This window comes from Pteronotus mesoamericanus, unplaced genomic scaffold (genome assembly GCF_021234165.1).
Source record: "Pteronotus mesoamericanus isolate MK-2021 breed Mesoamerican mustached bat unplaced genomic scaffold, CSHL_Meso_final contig_52, whole genome shotgun sequence".
Classification (NCBI taxonomy): domain Eukaryota; kingdom Metazoa; phylum Chordata; class Mammalia; order Chiroptera; family Mormoopidae; genus Pteronotus; species Pteronotus mesoamericanus.
The window spans coordinates 1009108-1027665 of record NW_026555189.1 but is presented as its reverse complement, the minus strand read 5'-3'; the positions used below and the strand labels follow the sequence as shown (position 1 = coordinate 1027665).

The 18558-nt window shown below is 43.2% G+C and overlaps 1 protein-coding gene across 3 annotated transcripts in view; it reads left to right on the top strand.

The window, feature by feature from the left end:
* The window catches only part of CDH13 (cadherin 13), a 983248-nt gene that overhangs the window by 617710 nt on the left and 346980 nt on the right, over window positions 1-18558 (top strand). For all 3 annotated transcript variants that reach the window (XM_054579129.1, XM_054579128.1, XM_054579130.1), the window contains one exon: window positions 1720-1864. In XM_054579129.1, coding sequence (XP_054435104.1) covers window positions 1720-1864 — 145 coding nt within the window. The remainder of the gene's footprint in view (window positions 1-1719; window positions 1865-18558) is intronic.

Sequence of the window (18558 nt, the reverse complement as noted above, 5' to 3'; positions counted from 1 at the left end):
TCAAAGTGTGTATGTGTGTAAATTTGCTAGTGGGAGAATTCAGTAATGTTAAAAAAAAATGAAAAATACACATCTCTACCCAAACATACCTGGTTTTATTTTTACCAAGTTCAAATTCTATCTGTATGTATATGCCACATATATATGATGTACATGTTATTTTGTGTATTTTCACACAATATTCTAAGTAGATCAACAAGGTTTAATCATTATTTTATCTAATGGCTATATTCTAGTATGTTGTTAGACATTCATTCGACTAATGCCATTTCACTGGACATTTAGTGGATGCCAGTGTTATTTCATTACTAGAATTAACACTACAGTAAATACCTCATATTTTCAAATATGTAGTGCAACCTAACTCAAATAAAACCAGGAGCAGTATCCAGATGGAACAAAACATGTGAGTTCTTCGTCGCTTTTGTTGAATTCTGCGATGCTACTTTCCAAAAGGATGGTACCAGTTTACAATACCATCACACGGGGTGCAGATTTGTAACAAAAGTGTTTCTTTTATTTTCCTAATTTGGGCTAGTTTTACAATAATGTAGATAACAGTAACAGCAGCAACAAGAGCAAGAGCTAATACTCTTGAGATATATTCTGTGACAGGCATTAAGTGCTTTAGAAACATTGTTTTTATAGTGGTTAAAATGTAATATCTGGAGGCTGATTTCATGGGGTCAAATCTAAACTCCATCATATAATCACTATTTGCTTTTATTCCCTCCTCACAAGAGTGTCATTGGATTACTGTGAGGATCAAGTGAGTTAATATAGCAGAGGGCCTAGGTAAGCACTGGATAATAATTGGTTATTATTCCTAATAATAAGCACCTTTAAGGCTGTGCTGAGATTCCCGCTGCAGAGGCCCTTTCCCAAGGATCATACTACAGGGGCCCTTTTCTGCCTGAAATACCCAACCAGCCGCACGGCCGGGGCTGCCGTGGACGCCCAGGGAGAAATGCCGCTGTCACTGCCGCGCAAGATCGGGCTGAATCTGGCTCAGCAAGCGAGAGCAGGTTACTGTGAGTCACAGGAAGTGTCATGACATAAGTCCTTGTTTCCAAGACAATAATGCTGATGTTTTTGAGCTATTATTTTCTGCACCCTTGAGCTTTGAAGGTAGTTCTCTTTGCATGGGGAGTGTTTCATGGCATTAGGAAATTCTCCCGTGGAGTATGGAGGCCTGGTGGGCGGGAATCCTGAGGTCTCTCTCATTCAGGACCCAGCACATGCCTTCCGCGCCCCAGGAAGGTTCTCTATACATAGTCCCCGACCCGAATTTCTCCCAAATATTACCATAAAAACTTTCAGTTATTTCTTAATGTACTCTGTTCATAACTGCTTAGTCAATTATTTTTATTAGCATAACATTCCTTTTAAGTATAATGATGTTGGAAAAACAGAAACAATACAAACACATTTAGCTATGACTGATTGCGAGTGGCGTTTTTTTTTCCGGAGATTTTTTGTAGATTTGATAAATTAATTGTAAATTTCCCAAGGGAGACCTAACCTGAATTGATCTTTGTCTTTTATTCTCTAATGTTTAGTTTCTATTCTAGGCCCAGTGACTATCCATTGAGACCAAAGTTTGAATATTGCCAAGGGCTCATTAAACTGCTGATATAACCTACTTTCTCCAGAGAACCTGATTTCAATTTTCATAATGAATTAATACCTCTTTCTCCTCCAATCTCTTTGCTGCAATAGCTATTTGTGGAGACCACTGATGTCAACGGCAGGACTCTTGAGGGGCCGGTCCCTCTGGAAGTCATTGTAATTGATCAGAATGACAACAGACCAATCTTTCGAGAAGGCCCCTATGTTGGCCATGTCATGGAGGGATCACCTACAGGTATGTTAAGTTGGCTTATTATTAGCATAATGGCTTGGAGAATGGCATACTCTGGTCTTTGGGGATTCTAGATGCTGTTTTATTGCTGCTCCAACTTGTTGTTGGTATGCAGCAACACTGACATATTATTTCCCTGGAAGGAAGCAAGAGCTGGAAAGATGCAACTCAGAACATGACTGGGGTGTAGCAAACTATAAAAATATCTCCCCTTGTCTCTAAAGGTGATCCTTCAAGGATGACCGACATCTGAGTCTTCCACGCATGGCTGCTGTTGGACACCCTGTAAATACCCGGCTCACCCTTGAGGGTGAGCGCCCAAGGCTGAACTTTGTGATACAGTGGAGCGGTGAAGAAAATTAAAGTCCCCATTGCAAGCTCCTCAGTTATTTCCTTTCATAACTACATTTTAATCAGAATCACTTTGTAAAAAATGGGTAGGACTTTTTTCCCCTTTCTTTAGATGTGCATGGTGAAACCTTTGTCTTCAGTCAAAGGGCCAAAGGCAAGGCATTTATTTCTCTCCCTGGAAATACTTGTACCTGCTGTTATGGACATGACTCAGTTACTACAGAGCTCCTTTTATCTTTTTCCGACAGTCAATCTTTCTGTCGGGGAAGGATTTACAATTTAGAGCTCCCCTTTCTGGCCCAGCAGATACTAATTAAAGCATTCTGTGACCAGCAGCAGAGATGAGTCCTAAGTACGATGTTTGAGAGAGTAAAAAGCAAAGAGGAAAAACTGCTATTATAAGGCTGGACTTCGATTGTAAGCTTTAAAATGCATTTGAGTGAAAAAGTGCCATATTAAGTGTATCACCGTGGCTGTGTCGAGATTATGCCAAAACACGTAAGTAAAAAGAGTCATTCAGCAGGCCAGACAGGAGATGAGAACCGCTCTGACTGGTTATTTCCGCCCCCTCCCTTGGCTGAGTTGATGAGATGTATCAATAACATGTAGATACATGAGGTGCTGGAGGGTTGTCATGGTAACCTGCCTAGACTACCAGGTGAATAATTGTATGTAACGTGCCTAAAACCTCCCTTCAACTTCAAGGAGCTGGGTCTCTGTACATTTCATTGGATACCTGGATACCCAGGGGCAGACTTGAATGCATTTGGTTAAAAGGAGAAGGATTTCCTGGGTGTGCCAGAGGGCATTTGGGGGGGCAAGTGGAGGCAGAGGAGTGAAAACAGCCCTGGAGAGGTGGAGAGTGGGCAGGCAAAGGTGGGTCAGACCACTCCAGGGCAGAACCGGTGGCACCTCTCAGTCGGCTGCTTTTGATAGATGGATGGCTTCTGGTGAGGGAGACCCTGGAATTTGGGTTTGATGTTTACAGAAATCTTAAACAAGCTGATGTTCAGAACAAGTTAGGAGAACCAATGGGGAAAGCTATAAAAGGGGCTGGAGTTTGAGCAGAGCAGAAAAATGATTCTCCGTTTCCCTCTGTGATACCCGGGCATTGTAGATGAGTGACTAGAATTCATAATGGGCTGGAAAGTGTTCTAAATGTAAATGACAATGGTGACATTGAAGGTGGTCATGAGCGTGTGCCTACCTTTGTATATTATATGCGTATACGATTAGGCGATGTTCAATTTTCCTCCCACCGTGCCCTTTCTTAAAGCTTCAGAAAGAATTTCAAATTTTAATGTTTTATATACATGTCTTATTTTCAAAGAAAATGAAATCCTATATGTATATTGAATTTCTTAAAGCATAAAGCAATTTGCTTAGGATGGATGCATCTCCAGTAAAACAGAAACCATCTCAAATTTCTGTTTATTGGAAATATCCTATAAAAATACATAAAACCTGGGATATCAGTGTGGAGTAGCTTCTTCTTGCTACATGGGGTTTGGCCAGAATCATGGTTCTCTTTTTCACCACCCCCTGGGTTTGACTATAAAGCAGGGATTGGAATAGAGTCCGTCGAATTTGGGGTTAAAATGTGGAAATGTTGTAGAAAACTTTTAGAGGGAAAACCACTGAGGTTAGCAGTCCCCCGCCTCCAGGCCATGGACTGGTCCAGGTCCCGGCCTGTTAGGCACCGAGCTGCACAGCAGGGGGTGAACTTGAATGTAATGCACTTGAATCATCTCAAAAGCATCCCCCGTGGAAAAATTGCCTTCCACGAAATTGGTCCCTGGTGCCAAAATGGTTGGAGACCACTGACTTAGATTCCTTAGTGTGCCCTGTGGGACACTCAACATGAGCACGGCGGGAATCTGGAAGGGCAACGGCACCCCTCTTCTAAACCCCCTCCCCAGCCTTAATCATTTATAACAACAAACGCAGAATCCTATGTATTGTAGACATTGTTCCGGATCCATTTTACAGAAGGGAAGGCTGACCCTGGACAGAGTTCAATAACTTTGCCCAGTTAACACATAGTAGATGGGAGGCAGTGTTCAGGGCTCAACCTGTATCACCTACCTTCAGATCATGTGCTCTTTCAACTGTCCCCGAGTCTTCATGGTGAAGACCGCAATTAAATCATGGTAGCATCTCATGAGCAGTTACTGTATTCTAAGACCTTTACATGTACTGTGTCATCTCCTCCTGTCTACCATTTCCTACCCTGAGAGGTGGAAACCACCCTCCCATCAGACGTAGAAGCAAACTGAATCTCAAAGAGGTCCAGGAACTTCCTCCAAATCACAAGCTGGTAGATGAGCTAGAATCTATGTCCATGTGTCTAGCTTCAAGACACAGGCTCTTTCCCATGTACCATGTTGAGGTCAGCCACCTTCTCTTACATTCTTCATGATGGACTCTTTGCAGACCCAGCTGAGGGAAAATCAGATGAACTGATTTACCTTCTGACAGAGAATGACCAGCTCCCTGACCAATTATGCAGGTTCACTGAGTCACTTTTAATACATGTGAGCTGTTGCGCAGTCTCTAGGGTTAAGCAGCATTAAACATGGGTCCTTGTCCTCCTTCACTTCACTCTCTTCTGAGACCACTTGACCAGGTCTGTGACCTTGACAGCCTCCCAGAGCCCCACGCTCACTTTATTAGGTGGCTGGTGTTATGTTCTGCTATCACCATTTTAAAATTCTTAACAATTGCTGAGCAGGGCGTCCTGCATTTTTATTTTGCACTGAGCCCCGTAAATGCTGTGGCTGGTCCTGTGCCTAGCACTGTGGCCTAGAGCTGCATCTGATGCACCATGCACCTTCCCAACAAGGGGAGGCCTCCGCAGGGTTACTGAGCCTTCTGGAAGCCTCAGTTGCCTTGTCTCTAGATGAAGTGGGTATATAAAAGCACCTACCCTTGAGAACTACATGCAAGGATGAAATGAGACGATGTGCTTTACCCAGTGCTTAGAACATAATAAATGTTCAAGAAATGCGAATGTATTGTTAATGCTGCAATTATTATTCTGGCAGCAGACCCCTGGGGAAGGGAAGGCAAAGGGACATTCAGCTTGTGTGAAAGAACATTCATCTCCCAGCAAACCAAGTATCATTTTCATGTTCCAGTGTACCCGGGTGCCATCAGCACCAATCTATCATGGAGGAAGGTCACCTGTATTTATCTGTCTGTGCAGACGGGAGACCATTTCCCGCTGCTCAGCACTAAACTCCAGAATAGTGTTTTGGGGAATCATTACTAGATGAAGGGAGACCAACAGACAATAATGGTCTTTGAACCTTGCACATTATAAGCTGTACCTTTGGTGGAGTCACATTGATTTATGGGACCTAAGCCCAAGCCCTGGCTGCTCCATGGGGCCAGCCAGAGTTGTGCATAAATCTCGTGTTTTCTGAATGCTCGAAGCATGCCAAGCTCTCATGATTTAGGGGACAGAGGGGTGGGGAACCCAACCTTCCTGGAGGGCACACATGCCAGGGCCCCACCGTGCTGGCTGGCATCCACTTCCCAGTCTTACCAGTGATAGTCCTCTGGGCACCTTTGAGAAGCACTCTCCATAAGGGATGGATGCAGGCTTCCTCCAGAAGCAGGCCCTGGTTGGAGCATCGAGGGCATGTGGTCTACCTGAGAGGCCAGGGTGCCCAGGTGAGGAGTGCTGTGAGACAGGGAAGTCAGCCAGCTCAAGATGCCAGCTGCCAGGGTGGGCGAATGTGGGCATGATCCTTTGATATAACCAGCGATTAGGCTTTTCAGTCCACCCATTGCCCAGTTTCCCTTCATTGGCATTTTTGGACTTTTCACGTTGTGGTTTCTTCCATTCTCAACTATCCTGGCCAGTCCTGTGGCCTTCTGGAATATTGGACATGTGACTATTTTGAGTTCTTCTGTTGGTTTGTTCGGTTGGTTGGTTGGTTTATTAAGCAGACATATTAATTTTTTTTTAAAAAAGCAATTTAGCTTTTTGCCAGCTTCTTTAAGTAAAAAGGTGCCATCACCCTCAAGTCTCACCATCCAGAGATAACCACCGTTGCCACCTTGGCAAGCAGCGCTGCGGGGCTCCCCGTGAGCGCCTTCACACTCAGGCATGTGCGTGCACAGTGCCCCGGAAATAGAGCTCGGCCTCCTCTCCTGTGACTCACTTTCTTCATTCTGTGGGGTCCAATGGACGTTTTGTAAATCAGTAAATAATACCAAGCTATATTATTGCTTTAAACAGTTAGCGTCTTCATCTACCATCCTCTAATCAGCCAATTTCTTATTGATTTAAGTTGTTCTTACTTTTCTGTACTTATAATCGATCTAAAGGGGAGAACACATCTCCTCCTACTTGTGTGACAATTTTTTTAGGATAAATACATACAAAAGGGGTTGATGGGATACAGGATATGCTTATTACACTTTAATGTATTTGAGGATGATGCTTCTCATCATTGGATTATATTTGGATCTTGCCAAAGCTCATGCATGAAGATACAATAGTCTTTTCATATCTCAACATACTGGTAGACATTTTTGTTTATTTGTTTTTCTGGATTATATCCAGTATCTCCAAGTTTTTGTGGTTATTTCACTATCTGTAGGTTGTAAACTGCCTTGTTGTAGAATCCTCCCTGGGTTTCGTGGTCAAGCAAGAGGGATGGCATTGTTGACCCTGAGCCACCATTGGAGTCTCAGCTAAGAAATATGGCCCAGGAACAGATGCCATTAACATGATGCAGTGTCATTCAGAGTGGATTAGGCACTCTTTAATTATGCAGTTGATCATAAAACAAAATTTATGAAAAAGTTGTATAATTCAATCAGAGACACATTCTCCAAGGGAAACGTCCAGAAATAAAGTATATCAAGTGTTGAGTTATCTGAACTTGCTTAAGAAACGGAATCTCCACCAGCTTGCTCCTAACCATGGCTGGGGTTCCCCACGTGATGTGTTATATGGTCTCTAAACCAAGCCAACCAAAGCCTTATCATAGCCAGTAGGTTTTCCCCTCCTTTCTATTCCGGCCCCTCTCTGATGGACACCATTGCATATCTTATTATACCCATTGCTGTGTCCACTGGAGCCTTCAAGACACCATAGGGTAGTGGCCCCCCAAACTTTTTTGCACCCGGGACTGGTTTCATGGAAGACAATTTTTACATGGACCTGGGGCAAAGGGAATGGTTTTGGGATGATTCAAGTGCATTACACTCAAACTCACCTCCTACTGTGTGGCCCAGCTCCTAACAGGCCCTGACGGGTACCAGTCTGTGGCCTGGAGGTTGGAGACCCCTGCCAGAGGGCTTAGTGAGACAGGGAGGATGCCTGGACCCCTTTATTCTGTTAAAAGGATCCTCAACCAGTCTCATCTTTAATGAAGGTAACTTTGCAAACAGCGATCTCATTTTAATTCATAGCTCTCTCTCCACCTAAATTCATCTATGAGTCCAGGGGCTTGAGACCCATTCAAGAGACAGATACCACGTTGTTTCTGGAATCACTCTTCTCTCTAATCATGAAGTCTTTGTTCCTGGCCAGCCTGTGTGCCTGCTTCCCCCTACCAGACATCCATCCTCATATTCATTCCTGTCAGGCCTTCGCATTCTAGGCCCTGGGGGCTGCAACCTGGGGAACTGGGAACGCGTGGCTCCTGTGCTCCTGGCGGTGATTCCCGGTAAAAGTGAGTGCTTAGTAGCCCTGCCCCACTCATTTGTTGGGTATATTTTAGACTCGGACTGGAAGTCATTCCTCCATTGCTCCACATTTGGGAGAGAGAAGTATTTGTGACATCAAATATTTTAAAATAAAATAGCACTAAAAATCAATTAACTTAATTAAAATAACATAATTTAAAGTGGAGGGAGGGTAAAGAAGCATTGGTAGCTTCAGAAACTTAGTGTTCATTCTACAACGTTTTGAGAGAATAAATCTGATGGGAGTTTTCAGCCAAAATGGAAATCAGGGGACAGCTGAGCAGCTGCAAAATGAAAGTGAAATAGTCCTTGGGCTGTTAAGGTGCGGGGCGGGGCAGACACCATGGCTGCTGAAATCCATCCCAAGACCTAAGGGTCCCCTCTGAGTAGTCCAGGGATTTATCATGCTATAGGTGAGTGAAACAGACTGGCAGGCATTAAACAGTTATAATTTCAGGGACACTCCTACTTCAGATCAATCCCTGATGACCATTTCGCTCTGCAAAGTCATTCAACAAACATTTATCGTGTAGCTTCTATGAGCCAGGTGATGTCGGAGGTGCTAAAGATATACCAGTGGTCAAGACCCTTTAGAACTGTACTTTGAAGACATTTACATTTTACTGGTAAGAGAAGGATAATTATTAATTAAATGAATAAACAAAGTCATTTAAGTTCTATGGATAAAATGGAACAAGGTGATGTGAATGACACTAAGGTGACATTTAAGCTAAGACAAGTGAGAATAAGAGCCCACCTTGCGGAAGTATCAGGCAAGGAGGCTGCAGGCAGAGGGATTAGAAAGGGCAAAGGCCTGAGGCAGGAATGACAGCTGGAGGAACAGCGAAGGGGCCAGCAGGGTGGAGGGTGTCAGGAAGAAGACTGCTAGGTAAGTTCAAGGCGACAGGCAAGTGCAAGGTCACTTTGAAGAAGCCAGCAAACTATGGGCCATGAGCCAATCTGTCCTACTGCTGGTTTTTTTAAAAAACTGAGTTAATAAAGTTTTACTAGAACACAGCCATGCCCATTTAAGCATTGCTCATTATTGCTCATGTAAGCATTGACTGTTGCTGTTTTTGTACAATGTTAGAATTGGGTAGTTGGGACAGTGACTATATGTCCCACAAAACCAGAAAGATATACTACCTGTGTGTGTGTGTGTGTGTGTGTGTATTTAAACTATTTGTAAATAAATAAATACTCTATACCTGGCTCTTTACAGAAGTTTGGAAACCCTGGATTAGAGCGTCATAAGTTTTCATTATCCTTTAAATTTAGTTGGAAGCCCTTGGCTGGTTTTAATCAGGAGAACAGTTAAAGTCAGACCTGACTGTCAGTGTAGAACCGACGGAGGGCAAGCAGTGCTCCAGATGTGACAGGACCAGGGCCTGGACGGAGGCGGTGACTGTGAAGGCAGAGAGAAGACGTCACTTAAGATTTTTTGTGGCCATGATGAATGGGGGAATACTAAATGCTGACTCATTTGATGGTTCCAGATTGTTGTAACTCATGCCATCTAAGTGGAATTACGCTAATACTGTAAACTTTCATAGGTTTGGGAATTTTCCTCAGGTATGAACTGGATTTTACCACCAGTATTCTACCTAAGGCATAAGCTCAAGGCCAGGGGGCTAAGGTTTCCTTGTCTTCAGCACTGATTTTCAGCGTCTAGCAGAGTTCCAGCCCACAGTGGTCACTCGGTAAATTCCATTCCATGAACAAATGGCCCCAAATAGCAGAAACTATGAATCACCATAAACCTTCCTTTTTATTTTATTTTTAAATAAGTGTTATCTTTATCGGCAATTCATTCATTCCTTCGACAAATATCTTGGAGTGCCTGTTACGTTCCAGATACGCTGCTGCTCAGTGAGCACGGGGTGCAGGGGTGAGTAACACAGACGTGCACCCTGAGAGCGGAGAGGTGGCAGGCTAGCGAGGAAGGCAGCTGATCGATGCCTCCTGGGCCCGTTGTCAGTGCCGCCCAGGAGGGAGGCGGGGGCCCACCGGGAGCGGGGTGGGGGTAAAGGGGCCATCCCCCGCTAGCCCTGAAGCGGGGAGATGGGGCCTGACCCCGGGCGATGCAGCCACGATAATCACGGTATAATTTTTCTAGTACCGAATATTGATCTAGGTTCTGTATACCGATCTTTTAATGAACCCCTTACAATTCTTTACAGTTGAGGAAACAAACTCAGGGAGGATAGGTTACTTCCCCAAAGTCACACAGCTGGTGCGTGAGAAGACTGGAACTCGGATTCCGACTCACTTCTGTGCCCTTTCATTTCCTCTCCATCTACAACACCCACTGTCCTGTAACCACTTCACCCATGAAAATGTTAAGATCCATCCAAATCTGGGTCTAGACAGCGTTTTCTTATGTGCATATGTGTGAGTGTGCGTATGTACATGTTTGTGTGTGTGCCTGTGTAAGTATGCATGTGGGTATGTGTATAGATGAAGGAGGAAGAGGGCAAGAGTGAGGGAGGGAGAAAAACGCCGGCAGCCATCTTGAGTCATTTTATTACAGCCTAGCTTGTCCGGGGACCTTCCCGCAGTAGCCCACAGTTTCCAGCAGTGACCTTCTCAGATAGAGGTAGATTCTCCCCCTAGCGGTAGGTTGGGAGACACTCAAGAAGAACTCTTCTCCAAGATTCATAGGCATGCCAGGCCATCAATCTGGACAGTCTACAAATGTCTTAGAAAAGATTTATAATCAACAGAGAGCTTGATAAACCAGCTCTCACTGCAGCACCGTCGTGTTAATATCATCCTCTCTGGGAGCAGCGTCCAGAGCGGCCGCTTCCATCTATCTACCCAAATACCTTTGAATCACTTTACCTTAATATATCCACAGTACGCTAGAAGAAACCCTGGCTAATTTATGTATGGAACCACCCGCCTCCTTAAGTGAATAGAAGAGCCTCAATATTCTAAGTTCAATGGGGAGAGGGCATATAACATTCCTTTCAAGTGTATGTTTTATGAAATATAGGTCATGAATTGAGTTTTCCAGTATCAAAGAATAAATTTTAATAGACTTACAGCTTTCTTGCTTTAATTATGGCTGAATTTTTTAATAAACGAAGCATCATCCCCAAACCTGTTTCATTATTCAGAAGACTGGCTTTTTTCAAAGATTTCTTGAAAGATTGGTTTGGGGAATTTTCAAAGTTTTCTTTTTGCTCTGGTTCTCTACTTTTGTTTAGTGTTTTTATTGCTACTTTTATCTGTTAAGCCTGTGGTTCCTAAGGGGCTGCCAACCCAAATACCCTGTTCGTGGGGAGGGCTGGGTGGGCTCAAGTTTCTGCAGGCGGCCCCTATGCCCTTAGGAAAGGCCCTTTTCAGAATGAGGGAGGACCTCACAGGCATGTTCCCTTGACCATTGTGACCAGCCTCACTGAGCTGTCTGCTGCCTGTTCCTGCTCTCCTTGTACCACTTCTGCAATGCCACCTTCTCTCCTGCTGAGGAGGTTCTATCCATCCTTGTCAGCTCACACCCAAGTCACGAGCCAGGTGACTTGAACAGCAACTTAACTATGTGAAATTAAGTTAATCGGGTTCTGTCTGTGTGTGATGCATAGTGCAAAGATGTCTGGGAAAGTGTGTTGGACATAGTTTAACTTAAAACATTGATCCATGCAGCTAAAACAGATAACCCAAGAGACAGCCGCTGCTGCTGCTGTCAAAGAGACATAGGAGTCCAGACAAAATAGAGCAGTGGTTCAGCTGTGGATGACTTACATCCTTCCCCCAGACACTTTTGGGGGAGATGAGGGGGCAAGTGGCATCTAGTGAGCAGAGGCTAGGGATGCTGCTAAACATCTTACAGTACACAGGAAAGTCGCACCACAAAGGGCTATTTGGCTCAAAATGTCAGCAGTGCCAAAGTCAAGAAACCCTGCCCTAGATGAAGAAAGTGAAGAGTTTGGGTCAAGAAGCCCGAATCTAAAGTCTGGAGGAGGGAGGCTAGAGAGTGTGTAGCGTCTCTGTGGTGAGCTGAGCGGTGAGTGCTGGAAGAACCTGCTCCTCCGAGGACAGTCAGGCAGCACCGGCCGAAGTGAGCGGAGGGCCCACGATGAGGGGGGCTGGTGCCGGGCCCTGTCCACTGGGGCTCCTCAGCATTGTTTCGTGGACTCTCCGCCAGAACCCTGGGAGGTAGACGCAGTGATCATCTCCATGTTTCCAACAAGGACATGGAAGCTTCGGAAGTGAGAAAACCATTGTTTTCAGGAGAAGAGGCATCTTCCTCAATACCCATTCTTCGCTCCTTCAGTAACAGACCCCAGTGTACTACAGCAGCAACATGTCCATGCAAAACCTGTATTGCCCAGGCTCCACCATGGCTCGATGTGGCTGTGTGATGAAATACCAGCCAGGAGCTATAGCGAGCATTAGGTTAGTTTTCTGGGATGATGTGGGAACCCAGTCTGTTGGGAAGAGTGCCCTTGGCCCTCCTCACCAGCTATTTCTTCTTGCTGCCTGGAGTGAGGATACGATGGTTAGAATTCAGGAAGCCACTATGCTCTCTGAGGTGGCTTTGAGAATGGAAACCATTGGTACTAAAGGTAAGATGAGACTGGATCCCGTTGCCTGTGGAATGTCATGTTAGTGCTGGACTGCCTCTCTCCACAATTATTTTACAGGAGGCAATAATGAACTCGTGTCTTATTTAACCCACTGTTACATTGGGTTCTCTGTATTTGTTGCCAAATCTAATAAAGCTGACATGTCTAGTGTTACTGAACCAGTAAGAATTACAGCCCAAACAATTTGACTCCGAGCCATGCTTTTAAACCAGTGTGCTCTGCTGCCTGGGGCCTTCAAACCCGCTTTCCTCTGTTTCATGCCACCAGTTTTTGTATAGTAATCAGAAAGTTGAGCCTTTATTGGAACAAAAATAGTTTTTGTCTCCTCCGGTGTCTTAGAGTTCCCTCCAGAAAGCATTCTGAGGCCTCTATCGTTAGATGTTTTTATTAGATTAAAAACAAACTCAGTGCCCTATGATGGAAACTTTCTTAGCGTAGTGGTTTTGACTGCCACCATCGCAGTAATTTCAGATCATAGCTCAGCACCGATTATCTGAAAGTACCCCAAACTGGATGTCATTGTGCGGCTGCCATTGACGTCAATGCGCTGGCCTCGTGTCCACATCCCAAGGACTCGCGAGGGAGGAGAAAGGTACAGGAATGCTAAGAGGGCTATAGAAGGTTCTCAGAGAATATTCATTTTTCTTTCTTGCCAGTGAGTCCACTGAAAATACATCATGAGGCTGTAGTTGCCCATTCGTCTTGGAGAGCAATCTCTTCTGGCAAGAGCATAGCTCAGGGGTTGAAACCACTGGCTACTGTGTCCAAAAGACCTGGGTTTCAGTTACATTTCCACAGCTAATTGGGAGACCTTGACCATGTGTTCTTACCTCTCTGAGCTTTGAGTAACTCCTCTGCAAAATGAAGATCATGATAATGCCCCTAAGGGGTAGCCATGAGGTTCAGTGAGAAAATGGATATCAAGTTTTGAGCACCGTGCCTGACAAAATACACATGTGCCATAAATATTAGCAGCTACCGGCTGCTTTCTTTGTCAATGGTAGTAGACTCAAAATGGTCACGGTGCCATCTCCTAGCATCTTGCAGAGGAGGAAAGAACTCTGCCAACCTGCAAAGCTGAGTTCCATTGCTGGCTCCTTCTCTTATCGGCTGTCCAAATTCAGGCCTCCATTTCCTCATTTTGAATCAATGATGATCAGTTGTGGCAGCATTTTGTATGAGTTTGAATTGGGAAAATTTGAAATGGTGCAATATGGAAATACAAACAAAATCTCATTTGTGCACAAATTTAGAAACAATGTAATTTCCCAAATTTTAAGTATTTGTCAGGAATAACATAATTTCAAAATGGCTGGCAGGGTTCTCTCTCTCTCTCTCTCTCTCTCTCTCTCTCTCTCTCATATGTTTATATTTATTTATATGTGTATATATACACCTATTAGTTTTGGCAAAATATAATTCACATATACAATTCACTGACTCACCCATTTAAAGTACATGATTCAATGGTTTTTAATATACTATTCACAGAATTGTGCTATCATCACCACAATCAATTTTAGAATATTTCCATCATCCCCAAAGGAAATCCTGAATCCATTAGAAGCCATTTCCCATTTACTGCCCTCCCTGCCAAACTCCCTGGCCCTCAGAAACCACAAATCTGCTTTCTGCCTCTATAGATTTGCCTATTCTACACATTTCATATAAATGGAATCACATAGTATGTGGTTTGTTGTGACTGGCTTTATCCATGCAACATAATATTTTCAAGGTTTATCTGTGTTGTGTGTAACATTTATTATATCAGAACTTTGTCCCTTTTTATTGCCAAAGACAGTGTTCCTTTAATAAATTTGCTCTTACCACAGCTGATGCCACTTTAGCAAACAAAATAAATACATGCTATTCTGTGTCAAGATCAGTCTTAAATTATGCACATTCATAGTTATTTGAGATATTTGAAAATGTGTGCCTTATATAAAGTATACCTGTGCTCTACTGACCTTGCAGCTTTGTTGTAAGCATTAAATGAGATAATATGCGTAAGTTCTTGGTGACAAGGACCTTATATCGGGTGGCCCCTCAGGAAGTGCTCCCTCCCTGTTTTGGTCTGTAAGTTTGTTTCATAGCACATCTACTTGTCTTTCTGTTTCCCTTGCCCTAAGTAATCTCCATCAATAACGATTCCAATTGATTAAGAATAAAAATTACTAAGTGTTGTCTAATGAGTTTGCTCACCAGATATCAAAACAATGCCTTTGAAAAAATAAATCCAGTGTCCAGTAAAATGTCAAGTTTTTGGAAACCCATCAATGGTATCAATGGTTCAAGTTCGATACGCCTTCATACATTTCCATCAATGTCTATGTATTCATAAGGTAACATGAAACCTTGACTTTTGTCAACCTGAGTACATATATTTCTATTATGAGAAATTATAATAGCAACATTTCTATTTTACCTCCTTGTGGCACTGGGCATATGAGCTTTAATGAAAGACAGCTTTAGAAAAAAGCCATCCTATGGTCTTACTTATTTCAGCAGGGTGCATGAGAGCCCTTCTCCATCCTTTACCATCTCCCTTTGTCCTCTGCAACAAGGTGGCCCACACACACACGTCTCTGCTCTTCAACAAGCCCTCATGCTTGCTTCATGTGTGGGAGACAACAGGCTGGGTACTTTCAAATTTGCCTTTCCATTGCATCTTCCCAGTGATGTTGAGTATTGCTATCTCCCTGTTGCAGATGAGGAAACGTAAGCTCTGATAAGCAGAAGGGAAGCTCTGTGAGTTTGGGTTTGTCTGACCTGAAATCCCATCTTCCTTCAAGGAGATCGCATATCCTCTGTCTTGCTGTGGGTCAATTACTTCTTAGTATTCCTGCTTGTCCTCTGTAGTCAGACTTATTTACTCTCACTCAGTGGTCTCTGAGGTAAGCAGGCAGCGCTGTTCCCCAGCCTAGGCTGTGCATCTAAATAGGAAATATTTATTTTATTGCTTATGGGAGATGTAAGAGGCAAGCAACAAAAACGGCCGTGTGGTTTCAGCTGAGAGCTTGCAGGCTCAGAAGCTGCTCTAGGTTGTGCCTGTCTCTGGGGATTTTTTCCTCTTAGCATCGGACAGTCTAGCTGTGCCTGGTCCTAATTGCAACTTAAAGGGTAAGGTCAAGCCACATGATAAAATGGCAAATACCACCAGAGGAACAATCTCTAGAGTTAGAAAATCTGTAGCCAGGGATCTAGAGAGTAAATTTGGTTCTAGGAATTTTCACTCTCGGCATTTTTTTTTGCTGTAAATGCCCTTGTCCCAAACTTTTTCACCACAGACAGTTTTGCCACAAACATTTTCACCATCTACCTAATGGGCCATACAAGATAAAATAACTGGTTGACAATTTGGTTTACATTCAGCAGACTTAATGTATTTAAGCTAGTTGTCAGTTTGGTTTCATTTCTCTTTGATGACGTTCTCACAGTACTCCCATTTTTTTAATCATTGTTTTATTGTTAGTCTATTACAGTTGTCCTAATTTTTCCCCCTGAGCCCTCCCCCGCCCAGTCCACGCCCCTCTCCCGCAGTCAGTTCCCATAAATCTTTGCCCTCCGATAATGGCCTCTACGACGATAAGGAGATGTGGTGATCTTAAAATACTGGATGATAACAACTACGGCTATCGACCTGATAGAAAACACAGTGATACAGCTTACTGGAAATGTGAAATAAGGGAGTATAAAGCCAGACTGCATACTGTCCTAGAAAATGAAAACCATCTGTTTTTGGAAATCCTTCAGTGAGCCCTGTCGTCCCTCCCAGCCATCAAAACCAAAGTTTACCAGGCATTAGCAGATACACAAGAGGTGGCTACTAATTCACAAGTGTTTGGGAGCATGAATGATTGATTCTTTAGTTGGGAACTGATACCTCTCTCCGTAAAGGGAGAAATTGTAACAAAAAATAAAAAAGTGTGACACTGAGCAAGGAGACCGATCCATAAGCAGTACGTTGTATAATGTATTTTCCGTTTTTTGCAATAAAGTCTTTTTAATTTTTTTAATTTTCCAGGTTTAATGTATGCTTTTTAATGTCCCCTTTTCTTTTTTGTTACTTTATCTTTTGTGGCAAAATTGCCCTATAGCCAATTAGTTCTGCAATGAAAACATTTGCAGTGAAAATCCTTGTAACAAAAATGTTTACAGCAAGCATTCTTATGGCAAAAATACTGGAAACAATTAAATGTACCTGTTAACATATCCATCAGAAATGTGTTGCCCTGGCTGGTGTGTCTCAGTAGATTGAATGCCATCCTGTGAACCAAAGAATCACCGGTTCAATTCCCCATCAGGGCACATGCCTGGTGTCCGTGCCTGGGCCGAGTGTCCGGCTGGGGGCGTGTAGGTGGCCCCCATCAATGTTTCTCTCCCTCTCTTTCTGTCTCCCTTCCTTTCCCTCTAAAAATTTTTTTTTAAAAAAACTTAAAAAAAAAAATGTGTTCTGCTACAGGAAACAAAATAGCAATTTCAGTGGCTTAACCATCTCTGGTTGATTTTTGTCATGTTTCCAGAAGCTAAATGGTGAGTGGCTGCTGCTTGTGTTTCAGCAATCTGACAGCCAGCATCTCTGAGTCCTCAGCCTTTCTCTCATGGCTGTGAGACTGTTACCGCTCTTAACATCACAGCCATATCTACAGTCAAGGAAGGAGAAGGAAAAAAAAAGACAGTATCTATGGTTTTCATTAGGAAATACATATATAATGTATTATATATACAGGAAATATAAACTTTTATATATAATTATATATTATATATATAATTAGGTATTATGTATCTTATATGTATAATATATATAAAAATAAGGAACTGGCTCACCTAGTTACAGAGGCTGACAAGTTCCATGGTCTATAGTCAGAAAGCTGGAGAGCCAATGGTGTAGTTCCAACCTAGAAGCCAGCAGCCTCGAAGGCCAGGAAGAGCCATTGTTCCAGTTCAAGTCTGAATGCAGAAAAAGAACAATGTCCCAGCTCAAAGAAGCCGGGCAGAAGGATTTTCCTCTTACTCAGCCTTTCGGTTCTATTCAGCTTTTCAACTGATTGGGTGAGGCCCACCGACTTTTGGGAGGGCAATCTGCTTTACTCAGTCTACTGATTCAAATGTTAATCTCTGCAGAAACATTGAGAAAACTCAGAACAACATTTGACCAATGTCAGCGTACCCAATAGCCCGGTCACACTGACACATAAAATTAACCATCAGAGTGTTTTAGGCAGTATTTTGGACCCCATGTGCTCCACCCCCTGCTCTTACCCCTGTGGTTATATTACCTTGCATGGAAAAGGAAACTTTGCCAATGTTAAAGTTATTAATCAGCGGACATTAAAATAGGGAGAGTATCCGGGGTTATCCAGGTGGATCCAACTAATCAGATGAGCCCTGAAGAGTAGAAGAGTGAGGCGGGAGAGTGAGAGGTACAGCAGAAGAGGAGTTAGTGAGATGAGGCAGAGATTAGTTCAGAGAGTTCCAGGGCCTGAGAAAGACTCAGGCAATTGTTGGCTTCAAGATGATGTTGGGCCATACCAAAAGCATGAGAAGCAAGTCAGTTCTGCTGACATCCTGAATAAGCTTGTAAAGGTGCTTCCCCTGAAGTTCTGGTAAGGAACACATCCCTGCCGGCACCTTCCTTTCACCCTCATGAGACCCGAAGCAGGAAACCCAGATGAGCCCCACTGTGCCCAGAATTCTGATTCACAAATACTGTGAGATAATAAATGGCTGTTCTTTGGAGCCACCAAATTGGTGGTAATTTGCTACAGCAGAAACAGAAAACTAATACATTACGTGGTTTGCATTCTTTTACATGCCAATTGTGAGTCAAGTTGCTTTTCCAAAAATGAAAACGAAAATAACCAACCAAATAACAGAAATAAAGAGAAATACACAAACTCATAAAGTGTTTAAACAACTGTCAAAAGTTCAATTTCAAAAGAATTACCAATGTATAATTTTCAAATATCCCCAATACCAACATCATTCTAAAATAAAAACAGCATCAACAACAATTTTCAGGACATGTTTAGCAACACATCCTAATGAAGCTCC